The following is a 20,228-nucleotide window of genomic DNA, read 5'->3' as shown; positions in this document are numbered from 1 at the left end:
GCTGACTCGACGGCACATAACAACAACAAGTGCAGTGCCTGGCATACTAGCTGTTCAGTAAATTATAGTTGCTGTTCTTGTAATCATCATCGATATTATTAATGGGTAGTATAGACTGTATTTTCCTCAGCAAAAAAAGAAAACCCTCAATGAGATGGACTGACACAGTGGCTGCAACAGTGGGCTCAAATATAGCAACGATTGTGAGGAAGGTGCAGGACCAGGCAGTGTTTTGTTCTGTTGTAGAGCAGGGTCGCTATGAATTGGAAATCACTCGGCAGTGCCTAACAACAACACAAATTGTTGGAGTACATAACTGAATCAAAGGCTTGAAATTAGTTAGGAAATGATGCTGAGAGCCTCAATTATTGTAATGGAGAGAATATGAAAAGGAGGAACTAGATGTGAAACATACTGAAGAAAGAATTAATTAATGAGACATAGAAATTGATTAGATTTGGGTCTGCATGAATGAATGTAACTCTGATAGGAGCATCATGAGTGGGAGAAGCTGGCTGTTAAATGTGTTGAGTTTTAGGTAGTGTTAGGAGTTTAGGAGAGAAGTCAATAATTAAAGTCACACATAATCTATGAGAGAAATTATAAGAAAAGGTAATTTTCTCCTATGTTACTCAGATTTTTTAGACTTGTTCATGACTACTTTTGAAAAAGGTAATTAGACTATGTATCAACAGAGGAAATAATTGCATGACAACCTATAATTAAGAATTAGCTCTGCCTCTAATTAGCTGAGGAGCTCTGGTGGTGTAGTGCCTAAGGCAATTGACTGCTAACCAGAAGGCTGGCAGTTCAACGGTGTACCAGCCAGCCACTCCTCGGAAGGAAGGTTGGGCAATCTATTTCTGTAGTGATACTGCCTAGGAAACCCAAGGAGTCGTCGCTCCGACTCAGCGGCAGTGAGGTTTTTTTTTTTCCCCCCCCTAATTAACTGGATGACTTTGGACACATTTCTTAACTTTTCTCTCCTTTACTTTCCTCATCTGTAAAATGGAGATCATAACAGCACCTATTCCAAAAGATATTTGTACCTATTTCAAATGGTAGTTTTAAGAGATAAATTACTTAAAAATAGTATGTGCTTACAGTAAAGCCTGGCACATAGTAAGCGCTTAATAAATGTGAACTGCTAATATTATTATTATTATTATTGTTATTATTGTCTATTCTGTTAGTCAGGAATGTTTCTTTAACAAATCTTGTTTTTATAACTTGCATTTTTTATTTTCTAGCTATTCTGCTAAAAGCTAGAATGAAACAGTTGCCTGCAGCTACTGTTCGCCTCCTTTCAAGTTCTCAGATAATCACTTCAGTGGTTAGTGTTGTAAAAGAACTCATTGAAAATTCCTTGGATGCTGGTGCTACAAGCATAGATGTTAAACTGGTGAGTTGCCTTGAGAAGCCAAATGAGTAAAGCAATAAAAGGACTGGGCAGATGTTTTCTTCTTGTAAACTGCTACATTTTTTTTTTTCCTTTTTTGTACTCTAGTGACACAGTAGTTAAAGCACTTGTCTGATAAGCAAAAGGGCAGTAATATAAGCCCACCAGCTACTCTATAAAGCATTACAGCCTTGGAAACTTTGGGACAGTCCTACTTGTCTTATTATGAGTTGTGATCAATTTGATGGCAGTGGATTTAAATAATCCTTAGGATATTTGACGCTTTATCTTATTTAAGAGTAAATTCTTAAAACTAAATTTTAATGTCGATCAGTATTATATTAACATTAAAGGAAATTATGGAAGAAAATATTTCTTGTACGATTCCATCATCTAAAGCATCATTTAATTTGTTTTATTTTTTTAACTAATATTTAACCTTGTTTTTTTATATCTACAGGAGCTCTGATAGCATAGTTCCTAAGGCATTTGACTGCTAGCCAGAAGGCTGGTGGTTCAAACCCACCAGCCACTCCTCAGAAGGAAGATTAGACAATCTATTTCCATAGTGATACCACCTCAGAAACCCAAGGAGGGGTTGCTATGAGTCAGATCCAAGTCAACAGCAGTGAGAATTTTGTTATTTATATATACTATTTTATTGTATACTCTTCATTGCATTTTATTAGTGCCTAAGGCACTTGACTGCTAACCAGAAGGTTGGTGGTTCAAACCCACCAGCCACTCCTGGGAAGGAAGGTTGGGCAATCTACTTCCATAGTGATACCACTTTGGAAACTCAAGGAGGGGTTGCTATGAGTTGGAGACAACTCAGTGGCACATAACAGCATATCTTATTTTAAAACCATTTTCCTCGTTACTCCGTAGTTTTCACGTTTTTAAATTTAAGTACTGTACAGCTATGTAACACTTAAGTTTAAGTGCTATGAATGAAATTAAATCATTTTAATTAATAATGACTTAACACTCATGGCCTGGTGATCTACTTCTGAAAAAGCCATTGAAAAGCCTAGAGAGCCCAGTTGTACTTGGACACATGAGGCTGCCATGAGTCAGAATTGACTGGACAGCACCTGGTTTATAACACTTATTATAACTGATTGCAATTAGTTTGCGTATCTCTCTCCTTTAATTTAAATTGTGACCTCATAGAGGTAAGGTTCTCAATCCCTATCCAATGCTAGGAATACTAGGCATACTTAACTAACTCACTCTCTGCCATGGAGTCGATTTGAGTCATGGCGACCCCTCCTTAGGCTTCAGAGGCTGTATCACTATGGAAGTAGATTGCCCAGCCTTCCTTCGGAGGAGTGGCTAGTGGGTTTGAACCGCCAGCCTTCTGGTTAGCAGTCAAGTGCCTTAGACACTATGCCATCAGGGCTCCCACTCACATGCTAGGAAGGTGAATACGTTTTTTTGTTTGAATGAATGTAAGAATACATAATTTTTAAAATATCTCCCATTTATCAGACATTTATGTTATTTCTGTTATTACAGCATTAGAAACAATGCTGATACAAGTATCTTTATAGGAAAAGGACCTAACCTTAATGTCTATCATTTACTAGATTCTGTGCTATACGTTGTATATATAATATTAATTACTTATTCAAAAACTCTGTCAGTTAGCTTCTACTATACCCATTTTAGGAACCCTGGTGGAGTAGTGGTTAAGCATTTGGCTGCTAACTGAAAGGTTGGTGGTTTAAATTCAGTACCCGCTCTGCAGGACAAAGATGTGACAGTCTGTTTCCCTAAAGACTTACAGCCTTGGAAACATCATGGGACAATCTGCTCTGTCCTATAGGATCACTGTGAGTCAGAATTGACTCGGTGGCACATAACAGCATATCCATTTTACAGATAATTTAGGTTCTGAAAACTTGCCCAAAGATACATAATTAAGTGATGGAGCTGAGATTGGAATCCAGGTGTTTGTGACTACAGAAGCCATTCATGGTCTTCCCCCTATACCAATGCTTCCCACACGTTTGGGTGCATCAGAATCATTTAAGGGACTTGTTAAATATATTACCAAAATCTCACCCTTGGAGTTTCAGAATCTAGATGGGGCCTGAGAATTTGCTTTTCTAACAAGTTTCTAATACTATTGCTAATCCAGGGAACACACTGAGAACTATTGCTATATACCTGTCAAACTGTATTGTGTTGTTTAATAATACACTAAGAGCTTTATAAACATGAAAATGAGTTTAGTACATTAAACCCAAAGAAAGATACTATTCTTACACATTTCATGTAGTTGATTAAATCTGATCAAAGTACAATTGATAATTATTAAATAAGATTAGACATTTAACTCCTTATTTAAACCTTGACTTACAGGTTTCACTTAATAATGTTAGGCAGCCAAATATATATCTTGTTCTTAAAGGTCTCTGGAAGAAAAATAACACAGTTTTTAAAAATAGTGTTACAAAGGCAATAGAAGTTCTCTTATAAAAGTAAATTAAACATACTTATGTGGCTGTATATTTTGGTCTCCTGACATATATTAGTATATAGTTTGTAGAATTTGACAGTAAAAACTTTAACTGTATTACTGTATATAATAAAACCTGTTTTATTTTAGTTTCATACAGTAATATCTGTTCTGACTGAATGTTTTCATAATTAGTTAAATACTTTGATATTATTTCTAACATTTAAATAGACCTTTGTGTTTTTATTTTATTTAGGTGCCTGAAATTCTTATTGATAGATTTGAATTTCTGTAGTTAATGATTGTCTTAGAAAATGAAGCAGGCAAGGTATTCCTAGAACGTTAGCCTAATTTTAGCTTGGAGGTGTCTCCCACAACCCCCTCCTTGTATTCCTATGATATCTAAAAATGTACCAATGCATGCAGTATTACATAATTTTAGACTTTGGGTTTTTTTTTGTATTTTTTAAAATACCAGAATCATGACTGTAGGAAGATTTTTTTTCCTTTTATAATTTGCATCTATGTCTAATGCCATAAAACTGTGGAGTTAAGGTTATGTAAATGCTAGCGACCAAATTTATAATGTGGGAGTCCCTGTGTGGTACAGATGGTTGGTGCAGTCAGGTACTCACCTAAAGGCTGAGATTCGAGTCCACCCACAGGCTCCTCAGAGATAGACTTCTGAAAAATCAGCATTGAAAATCCCCTGGAGCACAGTTCTGCTCTGACACATGGGGTTGCTGTGAATTGAAATTGACTCAAAGACAACCGGTTATTTATAGAAAGTGCGATCACTATAGGAATTTAGATTCAGATTTTGTTGTGTAGGCATGTTTTTAGTATTAGAATACAAAAACTATGCTCTGAATTGAGAACCTTTTTAATTTTCTTGATTTTCAAATGTAAAATTTACTATGTTTGCCAAATTAGGTGTATTTTTATTTTTTTAGCAGCTTCCTGTTTGGTAACTATTTGCAGAAAGAAATTTAGAAAGTTAAAATGTAGTATATATTTAAATTTCTTATGAAAGTAATTAGTACTTCAAGGGAGAAAGTAATAAAAATAAGGTTGAATGTTAAAATTGCTAGATTCTTGGTAGTATGTTTTTGGTGATTTGTTTTATTTCAGGGACTATATATATAGAAAATACATGTCATTCACAGCTTTTTTAGTCCAGTTTAAGCAAATATATAAATACTCATGACACTGAAACTATCCAAAGAAATCTTTAAGATCATACTGACTCCCTTATATTACAATTGAATCTCAGTCCAGAGAAAACAAGGAACTTACCCATTGTACCATAATTAGTAATTAATAAACTATAGAGCTTTAATTCTCATAGTATCATTATTATTGTTGTTAGGTGCTGTCGAATGGGCTCCAACTCATAGTGACCAACTCATGGTATGACAGACCAAAACACTGCCCCCTTATACACTATCCTTACAATCCTTGCTATATTTCAGCCCATAGTTGCAGCTACAGTGTCAGTCCATCTTGTTGAGGGTCCATAACATTAAGATTCCATAAAATGGAAATAAATCACATAATTGTTTCATTTGTCTTTCTGTTTCTAAGTGTGTTGGTAAATAGACTGTTTTTTTATACTAAATGTATCTTTTAACTTTTTGTAGGAGAACTATGGATTTGATAAAATCGAGGTACGAGACAATGGTGAAGGTATCAAGGCTGTTGATGCACCTGTAATGGCAGTGAAGTATTATACCTCAAAAATAAATAGTCATGAAGATCTTGAAAATTTGACAACATACGGTTTTCGGGGAGAAGCCTTGGGGTCAATTTGTTGTGTAGCTGAGGTAAGATAATTTATATTGACCATTTTAGTACTTTTATAATCACAGAATAGTAGAAATAAGAGGAAACTAACCCAGTATTTGGCAAACTGTGTTTTGCAATGGTTGTATCTATTAAAGGTTTTGTGGCCCAGTAGTTTGGGAAAAAATACATTAAATTTAAATTGATATTTTTCTAAAGCACTTCTTAGAGCCTTTACAGTTGTGAATCTCTTAAGATTGGTGGTTTATAGTAGCTACATTTCACTATAACTACATGAGTATGAAACTTTTTTATTAAAAAGTATATAACTGTTTTTGTTCTGTGAAACACACAGCTAGAATTGCTACTCTAGTCAGTACAGATGAGATTGACTTGGCCTAAATTCTAGAAACTAGGAGCAGAGAAGGTTGGTCAATCCACTTCCGTAGTGATACTGCCTCCGAAACCCAAGGAGGGGTCGCTATGAGTCGGATCTGACTCGATGGCACATAACAACAACAACAACAACTGACTGCTGGTAAGGTATTCTAGTGTCTATAAACCCCTCTGTTCAGTGCGTAGCACACTCAGTTGCATGGTACCAGTTATATTACAGTCTCTAGAGCCTTGGTCTTCTCATTTCCATGTATCTTACTTTGTTTGATTATGTGACTCTTCTAGTTTCTTTGTGCCATATTGTTACTTTGTGGATGCTGGGCACTGTTATAGTGTGATGGCATCTGTGTAGCAGTGAGTGACATGGTGATTATAAGGATCTTCTTAGCTATGTTAGTTTTCTCAGTGACAATGTGACCCTTCACTTACGATTAGGCTCTCAGATTCTACCTGGGGCGTGCTCTGGAGCAGTACAGTAATAGGACTTTATTCTTACTGAGAATAGTGGCATGGGCATGAGATGTTGTTGGTATCTCCTTGTCTGGTATCTGGACATCTACTTAGTAGCTTATTTCTCCAGCAGTATTGTATTATCTATTCTCATTGTGGTCTTCCTCTGTTCTTCTGCCCTTAGAGTGCTGGGATTTGTAAATTTTCTCCATTTTTTTGTGGACAGGAGCCCAGCTGGATATTCATTGGGTCTTTGACTTTGATGATGCCTATGTAAGCCAGAGATTGGTGTGTGTGTGTATGTGTTGGGGGGGGGGTGGCAGTTAAGATGAGAAATCTTGCTGTTGGAGCACAGAAGACTAGGGGCCTTTGCCTGTTAGAATCCAGATGTTCAGACATCACTAAAGGAGGAAGACCTTGTCATTCCTTAAGTGCACTCTGTTTAGAACCTCTATCCAAAATCTAGCATGCCCTGTGCTTCTCTTTCTTTCTTAGCATTTGCTTTATTTTAAATAAATAGATTTTGGGTATGATCAACTGGACATGGCACACCTTCCTCCCCAGAGACTATTACAGGAGAATATAGCTCTAGGACCTTTTAGAAAGAGTTTGTTTTTAAATGGGATGGGATTTGTTCCAGGGAACCTCTGAAGCTCCTACTACTAATACCACAGTTTGAGCTCTTGGTGGCTACTTTGAAAATAAAATTTTTTCTTTGAGAACATAAGTATTTTAACTTTTAGCTGTTCCCAGATTTACCCAATAGAGTTAAAGCTTTATCATGGTAGAATATTGTTAGAAAAGGTAGAGTTTGGCATTTCTCTTTTCTACAAGATGTGTATTACCTTTCAGAGCTGACATTGGTCATTATCAGCTTTATCTGCTAGATGGCAGCACTGTACTTTGTCTTTTTAAATATGATGTACATCAGCCATGTGATTTATCCAAATCTTCATTGCAGTTCTGATTTTAGATGGCAGTTTTGCAAGTCCTTGTCCAATGGTCACTATTTTGTTTATATGTATACTTAAACCCACTTGATAACATAATTTATTACTTTATTGTTTGTTTCATTTTTGAGGCTTTCAAATGCCTTGACTATAAATATTTCAAATAATTTTATACATCAAAATTATAAAAGAAGTAAAAGAATTGTTAAAGTGTTATAATAATAGAAAACTATAAACTTAAATAATTTACATTTGGTTTATACATTGCAATGTCAATAGTTTGTTTATCTTAGGAAATATTAATAGAGCATTTTATGGAATCGCCTTTATTGGTAAATCTTTGAGGAAACCATGGTTTTGTGTGCTTGTATGCATGCATGCACACATACAGTACAATAAATTTTCACATATATATACATATATATATATCTAAGATAAGAACATTATCAGCACCCCAGAATGTTCTCTTATGCCTCCTACCAGTTAGTATCCCTCAAAGGTAACCATTATTCTGACCTCTATCAGTATAGATTAGTTTTACCTGTTCATGAAGTTCACATAAATGGAATCTTATAGTATGTTTATGTTATCAAGGACAGATAAGATGTTTTGATGATGGTTTAGTTTTGATTGTGCCGTAAAACTAAAGGAGACATCACGGAACTGGAATGAACCCTGCTACTCAGTAGCAAACACTGGTGCACTGCCCAGATAACGCCTTTTAGGACTGGGGCAAAGAAGAGTATTGCCCTCACCTCAGCCAAATGAAGAGAGCTCACCAAAGTCATGTACCCTTTCTGAGGGCAGTCTGCATGCAGTAACTGGTTGATGCAAGGTTGCAAAGGCCCTGTCCCAATTCAGTACAGCTCTGCAGGGCTGTCTCAGCTCCATAGTGCCCCCATGGGGACAGCTGAGGCCTTTGTTGTGACTGTGGCATAGCCCCGCTTCTACCTTGCATCTTCACTGCTCCCACAGGTGATCATCCTGAGAGCAAACAAAAAACTAAACTTGCTGCCATCAAGTTGATTCTGACTCATAGCGAACCCCATTGGGTTTCTAAGGCTGTAAATCTTCACGGAAGCAGACTGCCCCGTAGTTCTGTGGAGCAGCTGGTGGGGTTAAACCACCAACCTTTTGGTTGGCAGCCAAATGCCTTAACCACTATACCATCAGAGCTCCTTACCCTGAAAACACTCCTCAATAAATTTCCCAGTTGCTAAATTTCTGTCTTGGAGTTTGATTCCTGGAGAAACCACCTACAACTTAGAGCTTCTGTATGAGTCTTCTCATATTACTGGTGAGGACACTGAAGTCCTGTGCCAGGGCTTCTTACCCCAATTTCAAAACGGTTTCTAATAATCACTCAACAAATTTTTCATTGTCCATTCTGCAAGTGCTATGCTTTGTAATTTACATCTGAGGAACTGTGCACACTGAAATAAATGAAATATGAACATTGTAATCTATTCAGGAGCACATAGTATGTCCATAGCAAAGCCAAGAATTCAGTTCCAATTTCATGCTCCACAGTAGGGTATGTTGCCTCTTACTAGCATGGTTAGAAAGCTATTTGTAAGTTTAAAAATATCTCCATAATTAAATAATAAATATACTCAGGCCAGTGGTGGTAAACCTAATAAATAAGTTACCAGGAGTAGTCAAGTTAAAACTGTTATGTGGGAGGACTTTGCATAAAATATGAAAAATACAGAACTCAGCATATGTTTGTTCAAGCCAGTTTCATTTAATAATAAATGTTATTCAGGAAAACTTAATGAGTGCTTTTTAGGGGAAAGAGTTCACTTTTTAAACTTAATGAATCTTTCTGACCACACAAAAAGGATGAGGTTTCATGCATAGAAGTCGTATGCATAAAATTTCTGAATGGAGATTGTAGTAGTAGCATAAAAATTAATAATATAGTTATTTTATCTACCAAACTAACCAATGTATATAATTTTAAAGTCCTATGGATATAAATCATCTCAGACTTAATAGATGGTAATAATGTATTTGGGATGTAGTTTTGTCACACTATTAAAGGAGCCATCTTCCAAAACTCCAATTGTTGAAGCTATTTTTCATTAGATTATATTGAAGATGTTAATAATTTTAGCTATAAGAACAACAAGCTCAGTTGACTTTCAGCAAAATTGGCTGGAGGAATTTAAAGTAATTCTGTATTATTTATTTATGCACATAAAAAGAATGAGCAATTTTTCTAATTCTTCAGTGATAAAATTACTTCTAACCTTAGAATTAAACAGTCCAAAGAGGAAAACCTTTTTGTGTCTACAAAGTACACTGTTGGTATTTAAAAATAGAATTACTGCTTCCATAAGTCTGTGGTGATTGTGAGGTTATCAGTGGCAGACACAAATTGACTGAAATTCATTGCTGTTTGTGGAGCAATAATTTTGCTGTATTTGTCATTCTTGAATGTTAAATTACTAAGCATACTGACTAGAATGAAGTAGAGATAGTGAAAATCCTGTTTTGACTGGTTCATAATATCGTTTTGAAGATTACTTGTGTGTATAATTCTTTTTACATGATATACGATATCAGTCAATTTGTGTTAGTTCCTGATGCACTTAAAGTTCACCATAGAAGCAGTAATTCTATTTTTAAATACCAGTAGTTTACTAGGTAAATGTGAAAAGAAGGTTTTCCTCCTTTGGACTATTAATTCTAAGGTTAGAAATAATTTCATCATTCAAAAATTAGAAACTGCTGATATTTTATGTATCCTATGTTAAAAAACAATCTTCTTTCCTCCAAAGAAATGTTTAAGAAGCTTTAACTTTTGAGCTGGATTTTAAATGTCTGCTAAAGGGTACCTCAATTTTAGGAGAAATACAGAGCAGTTTTGTTTTGTTTCCGTAAAATCAGAACAACATCTGAATTAGGAGTCTAATTCTAAGTCCCAAGATTTGAATAAGAAATTTGGACAGATGGATAAAACAGGTTAAGCTTTCTGAGAGTGTTTTTTTTTTTTTTTTTTTTAAATCTATAATGTGAGAATAATGATTTGATGTTCAAATGAAATAGTATGTATTAAAGCATCTTAACTATTGTCATGAACCACACAAATAAAAGTTATTTCAGTTTTGAACTTGAATGTGAGCAGAAGTATGCAGCTGTATCAAATGAGAAGCTAAGTCATTTTGTTTTAAAGATGGAATTTGGAATTCCCTTATTTGTCAGCCCACAAATTTGGCAAGCTATGAAAGGGGAATGGAAAGCTTCTAGTATCATCATTCTCATGGTTCTCAGCCAAGGAAGTGATTCCTGAATCCTTTGCCCTACATAGGGCCTTTGGAGCCATTGTGGTAGTACTCAGTAAGCACAGGCACAGGAATTTTTAAAGAAGTTATAGTGTTCTAAATGCAGCCTCCTCATGAGAAATAGAGCTCTGGTGAAGAGAAGGCCAGGATTAGGATCTCTCTGTTTCTGGAGTCCCCATACAGATTCTAAAGCTAGAGTGCCTGTATTGGTGTGTAACTATATAAAGGCAAGTGTACTCACAGATAGAAAGAAAAAGACATTTCAGCTATGTAGGTAAAATTCATGTTTCCATATTTCACCTGAAACATTAGGACAATTTACTTTACTTTTCAGAATCATGTTTGTATGCCAAAGTATTTATCTGCAAGTCAGCCAAAGGAAAAAAAAAAGACTTTAATGCAATGACCATAAATGAATTTTTGTCAACAGGATGTTTGCTTGAATTACAAACTTAGGATATACACTAAGTTTTAAATTTACTTTTCATCTAGTACATTGAAAAGAGCAATGCTTAAACTTTTTTAAAAAAGTTTAACTTTTACTAATTCTGTAATTTCTTGAAACTTGGTAACTTGGCCAGAGAGTCAGTTTTTAATAACTGATAACAAATATAACCTCTACAACTTCTACTTTTAAAATACGAGTTTTCTTTACTTCTTCTCTTGTTACCACTAGATTCCCTCACTGCCACCATTTTTCATTGTCTCTAGTAAGAAGCACCAATAATAGTTTGTAATATTAGAGATGCTCCTGATGGTGGAGTTGTTGCAGATTCAAATGCTAACTGCTGCACAGCTAATGCATTCTGAACCTGTGCCTGGTCCAAAAAAAGTTTTCCTGCCCAGGACATAGGGTCATATGATGAAATGAACTCTTGAAATACAATTCCTTCCTCTGAGGAACACACTGTATTTCATGAATTTGTGGAACATGCTATGTGTGTTACCCTTCCTTGGCTTTAGCAGTGAATTACAGAGCATTTCCTATCTAATTAAATTTTCACAGTATCCTACAAATTCTGATTTTTAAATATTTAGTATTGAAAACAATGTTGTATTCTATTTTTCACTTTAATATACATGTTATAGTGTGACCCCTGGGGTTCTGTTTTGCTTTTACTACTTCAGTTTATTCATTTAGGCTGAAATATATTTACTATTTACTAATCTGTTTAAAGGACAAAAAAGTCAGTATCTGTAAAATACTTTGAAGTGTTTAAAGCAAAAACCCCATGTAACCTTATAAAGTATTAACATCATCTTCATCATATCATCACTCTCCCCTTAAAGATGATAGTGTAATCATTTATTCAGGACCTTCTAATAAGCCATTGGCAGAATTAGTACTAGAACTCAGAGTTCTAGGGCTGCCTTTGCTTAGTGACACCAACTTTAGGTCAGGTGGCTAGCTAGCTCTTTGAGGAATAGAAATAGAATTCAATCAACCTTGGCATTTTGGAAAAGCCGTTGGTTAAGTGTTGAATTGTTTTTAAAGGAACAATCATAGAGTAATAAAATTACAGCAGGAAAAAAGATGTAGCAATTTCTGTCCTCAGTTTTGAACAGAGTTTACTGGAGGAAGTCACTGTTGGACACAATAGAGTTGTATTGTAACATGGAATATTAAGAGTAGTTATCTAGAAAACCATGTAAAATTATGCAACTTTTGAACCATGGAATGTATTTCTGGAAGAAGTAGAACAATCACTTAGGAGTACACAGAGACTTATAGCTTCACCTGTTTTAGGTACCTGTTTGGGGGGTGGCCTGTCATGGAAATAGTTTGAGGTAGTGTCTCCAGTAAGGATTTTATGGACTTCACTCCTAGAGAGAATCTAATGGACTCTCCTAGTACTGTGAACTAGAAAAGCCATATTTTTTCATAGTGATTCTGGTATTCCCTGCATTGTACCTACATGTTTCATAGAGCCATATGGTGTATAATAAATTAGTATGTGTTAGTTAGGACAGGGTGACAGAACCATCAAAGATAGAACCATTTGGATCCAGGTCAGTTCCAGTAGTAGAACTGGATCTCTGTGTCTTCTTCCTAACCTATATAAATTTATTTTAAGATACTCAGCTCTGCTGAGTTCAAGGATATCCAAAAAAAAGTGCTCATAATTTTGAGTTATCATTGCTCATTAGAAATGTGAGGCGGTTGTCCTCTTCCCAGTCCACTGACAAGTATTCCTTGCCAGCACTCTCACCACCAATTGATGGTATTTTCTAACAGTGATATGTTTTACCATTGTTAGGTTCTACTAATCTGTGACATAGGTAAATAGAAAGCTGAGAGTGAGAGTGGCTCAAAAGAGTACAGATTTGCTTAAATTTATATTTCTATGCCTAATGGAAAATTTTTATGCTGAATGAGAGCCATTCATTTGTAGGGATTGAATTCTATCTCCCCAAAATGTGTGTTGTAAATCCTAACCTGTATTCCTGTGGTTAAGGAGCTCTGGTGGTTAAGGCATTCAGCTGCTAACCAGAAAGTCTGTGGTTCAAACCCACTAGCCACTCTGCAGGAAGAAAATGAGGCAGTCTGCTTCCATAAAGATATACAGCCTTGGAAACCCTATGAGCAGTTCTACTCTGTCCTGCAGGGTTGCTGTGAGTCAGAATTGTCTAGAAGGCAGGGAGTGGGTAGGTATACCTATGGTTATAATCCTGTTTGGGAATGGGTTGTCTTTGCTATGTTAATGAGATTCAAGAAACATCCTATACTAATCCTGTCTCATTAACATAATGGATTAGTATAGGGTGTTTCTTGAATCCATCTCTTTTGAGATATGAAAGAGATTAAACAAACAAGCAAGAGAAGCAGATAGGAAAAGAGAGATACCAAGCTACATGAAGATCACCTAAGAGCAGGAGCTCAGAAGAGACCAGGAGCTTCCTCCAGAGTTGACAGACAGAGAAAACTTTCCCCTAGCCCCAAGAGCCAGTACCCTGAATCTGGGCTTCTAGCCTCCTAAGCTGTGAGAAACATTTCTGTTTGTTAAAGCCACTCACTTATGGTATTTCTGTTATAGCAGCACTGGATAACTAAGAATATGGTACTGCAAGTGGAGTTCTGCTCTCACAGATACCTGACGTGGGGAAGCCGCTTTGGAAGTGCGAGTGGAGTTCTGCTCTCACAGATACCTGACATGGGGAAGCCGCTTTGGAAGTGGGTAATGGGTAGCGGCTGTAAGAGTTTTAAGGTGCCTAATAGTAAAAGCCTAGATAACCTTGAAGAGACTGTTGGTAGAATTATGGATGTCAGCAGCAGTTATGGTGAGGACTCAGAAAGCAGTGAAGAGAGCTAGAGAAAGTCTCTGTTGTTTTTGAGAATCCACATGGAACTAGCAACAGAATGTTGCTAGAAATGGGGACATTAAATGTACTTCTGGTAAGGCTTTAAAAGAAAATGATGAACATGTGATTGGATAATGGGGGAAGGGCAGTTCTTTTTATGCAGTGGCAAAGAACCTGTTTGAATTACGTTTATATGTTTGGTAGAAGGTAGAACTTGTAAGTGATAAGCTTGGCTATCTGGCTAGGGAGATTTCTGAGCAAGATTTTAAAGGGCCACATGGTTTTCTTTTGCCATTTATAGTAAAATGCAACAGGAAAGAGATGGACTTAAAAATAACTGTGCAGAATAAAAACAAAACTTAAAGATTTGGAAGATTCTGTTGTACAAACTAAGGATACATATCCTAGAATGTTTACCAAGGACTTGGCCATACAATCTTTTGTTAAACCTGTAATTGATGGATCTAACCAACTACCACAGCAGAAAACCCATCAGCTTAGACTAAAGGGGATAGTGAAAGAACTAAAGGAAAGAACACTGTCTGTTTCTTGGAATTCTATAGGCAGGAAACAGGCCACAGGTGCTACATCTATTGTTTTCTAAGAAAGGAGAAGGACCATCCCTGGAGCAAACTGGAGATCAGAACTGTTGGAAGAAGCATGGGAATCAGGGCCTTTTTGATTTCAAAGGTGGGACCACGGTCTCCTGGATCTCAAAGGGGCCACAGCCTCCTAAGTTTCAAAGAGTATGATCTTTGTCAACTCAGTTCTAGAGTGTGGGGCTGCCATTAAGGTGTGCCAGGAGTATGAGGGCACCTCTTAAAGCTGAGATAGTGGGGCTATCATGCCTAAGGGGCAGAAGAATAGGGCCTGCCAGGGCCAAGGGAGTGGAGTACCACTCAGATGGACTAGGAGATAGGGGCTGCCCAGAGCTTAGGGAGCAGAGTTGCTATCTCAGTGGGCCTTGAAGGTGGAGCTGAAGCCCAGTGCCAAGAGGCCTCCACTTAGAATCCAGACGGTGTAGCCAACACTCAGAGTCTGGAGGGCAGGTCATTGCCCAAATGGTCTACAAGAAGAGAGGATTATTTTCAAGGCTTGAGAGCTGATGTAATTTGTTCTGCTAGGTTTTTGGACTTGACTTGGTGCCTGTTATTACTTCTTTCACTCCAATTTCTCCCATTTGTAATAGAAATGTCTGCTTTGTACCTGTTCCACTGTTGTATTTTGGAAATGAATAAATTTCCAAATATTCTAGAATACTAGAAATGTAGTGTTCTAGATTTCAGAGGTTCACAGATGAAGAGGAATTTTGCCCCAGAATTGAATATGCCTAACATGTCACCCATATTTGATTTAGATGTGTGGTGTACTAAATTACATGGCATGGCTTTTCTAGCCATAGTCTTTGTAACTCTGACCAGATTACTGGGTGAGACCATGCAATTTAAATTGCTAATTGTTAAAGTTATCCACCTGGGGTATTTCTGTTGTCGAACCATGAAGTAATGTAGGAAATTCACTCTCAGGTGTGTAGAATTCTGATGTTGGGATTGGTTAGTTTTGCCAGCTTGAAATGAGCCCTTCTAGAGGCAGAAAGGGAGCTCTGGTAGCATAGTGCCTAAGGCACTTCACTGCTATCCACAAGGCTGGCGGTTCAAACCCACCAGCCACTCCTCAGAAGGAAGGTTGGGCAATGTACTTCCGTTGTGATACTGCCTTGGAAACCCAAGGAGGGGACGGCACATGACAACAACAACAGAGGCAGAAACGAATCTCTGACTGCCGGCTAAGAGAGATGATTGGCTGAGACAGACACCCAGCTGAGAGAGAGACGAATGGCTGAGAGAGACATGTGGCTGAGAGAGAGAGAGAGACGCGGCTGAGAGCGATGCCCGGCCGAGAGATGGCAGCAGTGGAACCAAGAGATAGAGCAGCAGGCTTACCTGGCCCATAGAGGCAGAGGCCATGCCAAGAGGCCAAGGGCCACAAAGACGTGTCTAAGGGCACAGGAGAGAAGAGAATGTCCTGACTGAAGGACTTGTATCCTGAGTGCATTCCTGAACTTGAATTGTGGCCTGTTGCTTCCCTAATAAACCCCATAATCTATGAGTTCTGTGTGGCCACTGCAGCAAATTACTGAATCCAGCAGAGAGGTGTGATGGGTGCCTTGAGAGGGATGGTTGGTGTCAAGGTTGGTAAGAGGGCTGGAGGGTGGTGGCATGTCTGGCATCATAGGAGCAGGCCTTGGGCTACTGGTGATGATTCTGTCTTCCTTTTGGGAGCTCTGGTGGCATAGTGCCTAAGGCATTTGACTGCTAACCAGAAGGCTGGTGGTTCAAACCCACCAGCCACTCCTCGGAAGGAAGGTTGGGCAATCTACTTCTGTAGAGATAATGCCTTGGAAACCCAAGGAGGGGGTCACTGAGTTGGGACTGACTCCAGGGCAATGAGTTCGGTTTTGTTTTTTTGTGAAGTTAGAGGAGGTTAGAAGATGCTGCCTCCCTTTAGCAAGATGATTCAGAAGATAACATTTTGGATTTGGAGTTGATTTAAGACTTTTTTGATATGATGTGATGGAATGAATGTTTTACATGTGGCAAAGACATTTTGGGAGGCCAAAGGGTGGAACATAGATTGAATTGTGTCCCCCAAAAAATATGTGTTGTAAATCTTAACCTTTATGCTTGTGGTTATATATAGTTCTGTTTGGAAATTGGTTGTCTTTGCTATGTTGAGACAGAATTAGTATAGGGTATGTCTTGAGTCAGTCTCTTTTGAGATTAAGCAAGCAAATAAGAGAAGCAGAGGTGAGAAAGAGAGATGCCAAGCCACATGAAGATTGCCCAGGAGCTGAAGCTTGGAAGAGACAAGGACCTTCCTCCAGAACTGACAGACAGAGAAACTTCCCCGTTGAGCTGGCATCCTGAATTCGGACTTCTAGCTTCCTAAACTGAGAGAAAATAAATTGCTGTTTGTTAAAGTCATCTGCTTATGGTATTTCTGTTATAGCAGAAATAAGAAATAACATAACTCAGACATATACCAAAAAAAAGAAACCAACCCAAACTTATTGCCATCGAGTCAGTTCTCGATAGCGACTCATAGCAACCCCTCCTTGAGATTCCGAGGCAGTATCTCTCCAGAAGTAGATTGCCCAGTCTTCCTTCTGAGGAATGGCTGCTAGCCTTCTGGTTAGCAGTCAGCTCTTAGGCACTATACCACCAGAGCTCCTAAGTAAGACATATACTAAAGCTAAATATATAATTACCTTTAAGCAATAAGGTTAAAGTTTGAGTTTAAGAAGAAATTGTTCATAAATAGGGGTGTGTGCGATTTAATTATTTTTATTCTTTCAAACTATAAACTTGAAATACAGAAATTCAGCTTTACACAGAATATAAGAGGGAAAGGATGATTACTTCACCAACACATTTATGGTAATAGTCTGTTAAAAAAACAAACTACTCTAATGCAATTGAAATATTTGATTTTATAGATACGAGTCCTGTACCATAAGATACCTAAAATAGCCATTTCAGGTGGACTGGTTTGTGTGTGAGAGTTCTAAAGTAAAATGCTCAATATAAGAATTAATATTATACAGTATAACAAATATAAGTTGGCCTGTTGCTTGTTAGTGTAACTCTAAGGAATCTTATAAGAAAATGATCATAAGAATTTATCAAGTAAAACTTGTTTCAATCTTAAGTAAATATGCTAAATGATAATTATTTTAAACTTAATGTGATTAATGTCCCATTGCATATCTAAAGTCATAATTTTCTTATGAGTTTTTTCCCCTCAGGTTTTAATTACAACAAGAACAGCTGCTGATAATTTTAGCACTCAGTATGTTTTAGATGGCAATGGTCACGTAATTTCTCAAAAACCCTCACATCTTGGTCAAGGTAAGAGAGTAGTCATTTGTAGTGCCTTTTTTTTTAACCTTTCCCATCTTAATTGTTTGTTTTAAAATGTATTATTCCTTAAATCAAATGTATTGCTTAATGGCTTCTTCTTGAAAAGAACTAGTTTATTTCTAAGTGAACATGCAGCCTTTAATCTAGCCATCAGTCTCAAATACTTGGAGTTCTTAAGAGGAACTTTTTGAAAGCCTATGGACAACTCCCTGGATTAGTTAGTTGTCATAAAACCTGCAGGAGCACTTACCTACTGTTATTGGATCACTTGGAGTCTCTGCGTGGCACAGTTAAGTGCTCAACTAGCCCAGAGTTCAAGCCCACCCAGAGGCCTCTTGGAGAAAGGGCCTGATAATCTAATTCCAAAAGATCACAGCCTTGAAAACCCTGTGAAGCAGTTGTACTCTGCACATGTGGATTGCCATGAGTTGGAAGCAACTTGACAGCAAGTAACAACAACAAAAGCAATGTTTTCTTCGTATATGAAAGATAGTAGCAATGTTTTCTTCGTATATGAAAGATAATAGGAGCTCTGGTAGCATAGTGCCTAAGGCACTTGACTGCTCAACAGAAGGCTGGTGGTTCAAACCCACCAGCCACTCCTCAGAAGGAAGGTTGGGCAATCCTACTTCCGTAGTGATACTGCCTCGGAAACCCAAGGGGGGTCGCTATGAGTCGGGGCCGACTCGACGGCAAACAACAACAACAACAACATGAAAGATAATATTTTATTGAAACTTCTAAAACGTTACTGATTGGCAGTCATGGTAATAAACCATAATCAAAATATTATGAATTAAATAAGTAATTTTAAATATATTTATTTGCATGTGAACAACTTTAAAAATATTCCCAAGTAGATGAAGTAGTGTACCCATCACTCAGTTTCAAGTTATGAACTCTTTGCTAATATTTCATCTAATACTGCCACCACCTTATCCCTTTCTATGTTATTTTGAAGCAAATAAATTAAATGTCTTAATTATTGTCGCTACCTATAATTTAGATCTTTGGTGTTCTATACACTTACATGATTTTTATTACATTTTAATTAATGTCTTATGTTATTAAGGTTTAATAACTATTTTACTTCTAAGAAAAACTCTTTAGACTTGAGTTTTGCATGATTCCTTTAATCTTTTCATACTGCTAATTTCTGGTAAAAAACAACAAAGGCAACCACTACCATGGAGTCAGATCTGACTCATAGGACCCCTCCCTGGTTTTCCAAGGCTGTATCACTGCGGAAGTAGATTGCCCAGCCTTCCTTCCGAGGAGTGGCTAGTGGGTGTGAACTGCCAGTCTGCTGGTTAGCAGTCAAATGCCTTAGGCACTATGCCACCAGAGCTCCCCTAATTTCTGGTAAGAATGGTTAAAGTTAAGAGAACATTAAAGGTAGGATCACTTCAGAGTCACGTTCAAAAGCGTTGTTAGATCTGAAAAAGGCTTTTTTAACCCCTTCTAACTTATATTGTAAATTCATGTTTAATTTTGTTTTCCTCATAATTTATCAAGTACTATATTTTTTCTGTGCTTTCTTCCCTTCAGTTGTAATGTTAAATTATTGGATTTATTTTATTCAAGTGACTTCTTCATTACAATTTATCTATTGTTTTTTATATCTTAATATTGATACCAAATTCTCTCACGCTTTCTCTTATTTTATAAATCTTCCACTTAGTTACTGATTACTTTTGCCCATTAGTAATTAATATTTTTGTATCCAAATAGAGGAAGACATTAATAGGAACTCAAGAAAACAAACAATAATTTTTTTCTCCTCATTTGTTTAATGAAAATGAGCTCAATTCTACTAGCTGTTTAATTTGATGTGCAATAATAAATACTTTCTTCATACATTTCAATTAAAAAAAATAATAGTTTGTGATTGTTCTACCATACAGGTCTTAGCAGTTCACATTAGGAAACTATTAGAAGATATTTGAATGGCTACCTGGTAGAGTATTTTGAAGTAATCTAGTCACCTTATAAAACTTAAAGATACTCACTTTTGTCTTAGTAATAGCCAAACTAATCTAGGTGACCAGTGGCTCTGCATCATTCGTAATTCTCCTACTTCTCTGTATTTGTCTCCATGGGAACTATGAAATAACAGTCTTTAAAGAAGGAATCCACCTGATCTTTGCCCTTTTTTATTGGTTGATTTTCCTTTTTCTACTGACCTCATTTTTCTACATTCAGTAAGTGAGACCAGGTATGCATATTAGAGATCTTTTGTTTAGTCAATAAATCAACCTTATTTTGTTTTGATTTTTTTTT

The 20,228-nt window shown here is 36.9% G+C and overlaps 1 protein-coding gene across 1 annotated transcript in view; it reads left to right on the top strand.

The window, feature by feature from the left end:
• The first annotated feature begins 1,270 nt into the window (after positions 1-1,270).
• The window catches only part of PMS1 (PMS1 homolog 1, mismatch repair system component), a 146,065-nt gene continuing 127,107 nt past the window's right edge, over positions 1,271-20,228 (top strand). The window contains exons 1-3 of the mRNA XM_007950224.2: positions 1,271-1,402; positions 5,504-5,686; positions 17,834-17,944. Coding sequence (XP_007948415.1) covers positions 1,271-1,402; positions 5,504-5,686; positions 17,834-17,944 — 426 coding nt within the window. The remainder of the gene's footprint in view (positions 1,403-5,503; positions 5,687-17,833; positions 17,945-20,228) is intronic.

This window comes from Orycteropus afer, unplaced genomic scaffold, assembly GCF_000298275.1.
Source record: "Orycteropus afer afer isolate SDZICR_OR568_19922 unplaced genomic scaffold, OryAfe1.0 scaffold00001, whole genome shotgun sequence".
NCBI classification, from domain to species: Eukaryota; Metazoa; Chordata; class Mammalia; order Tubulidentata; family Orycteropodidae; genus Orycteropus; species Orycteropus afer.
The sequence above is the reverse complement of the archived record's forward strand: the minus strand, read 5'-3'. Positions and strand labels throughout refer to the sequence as shown.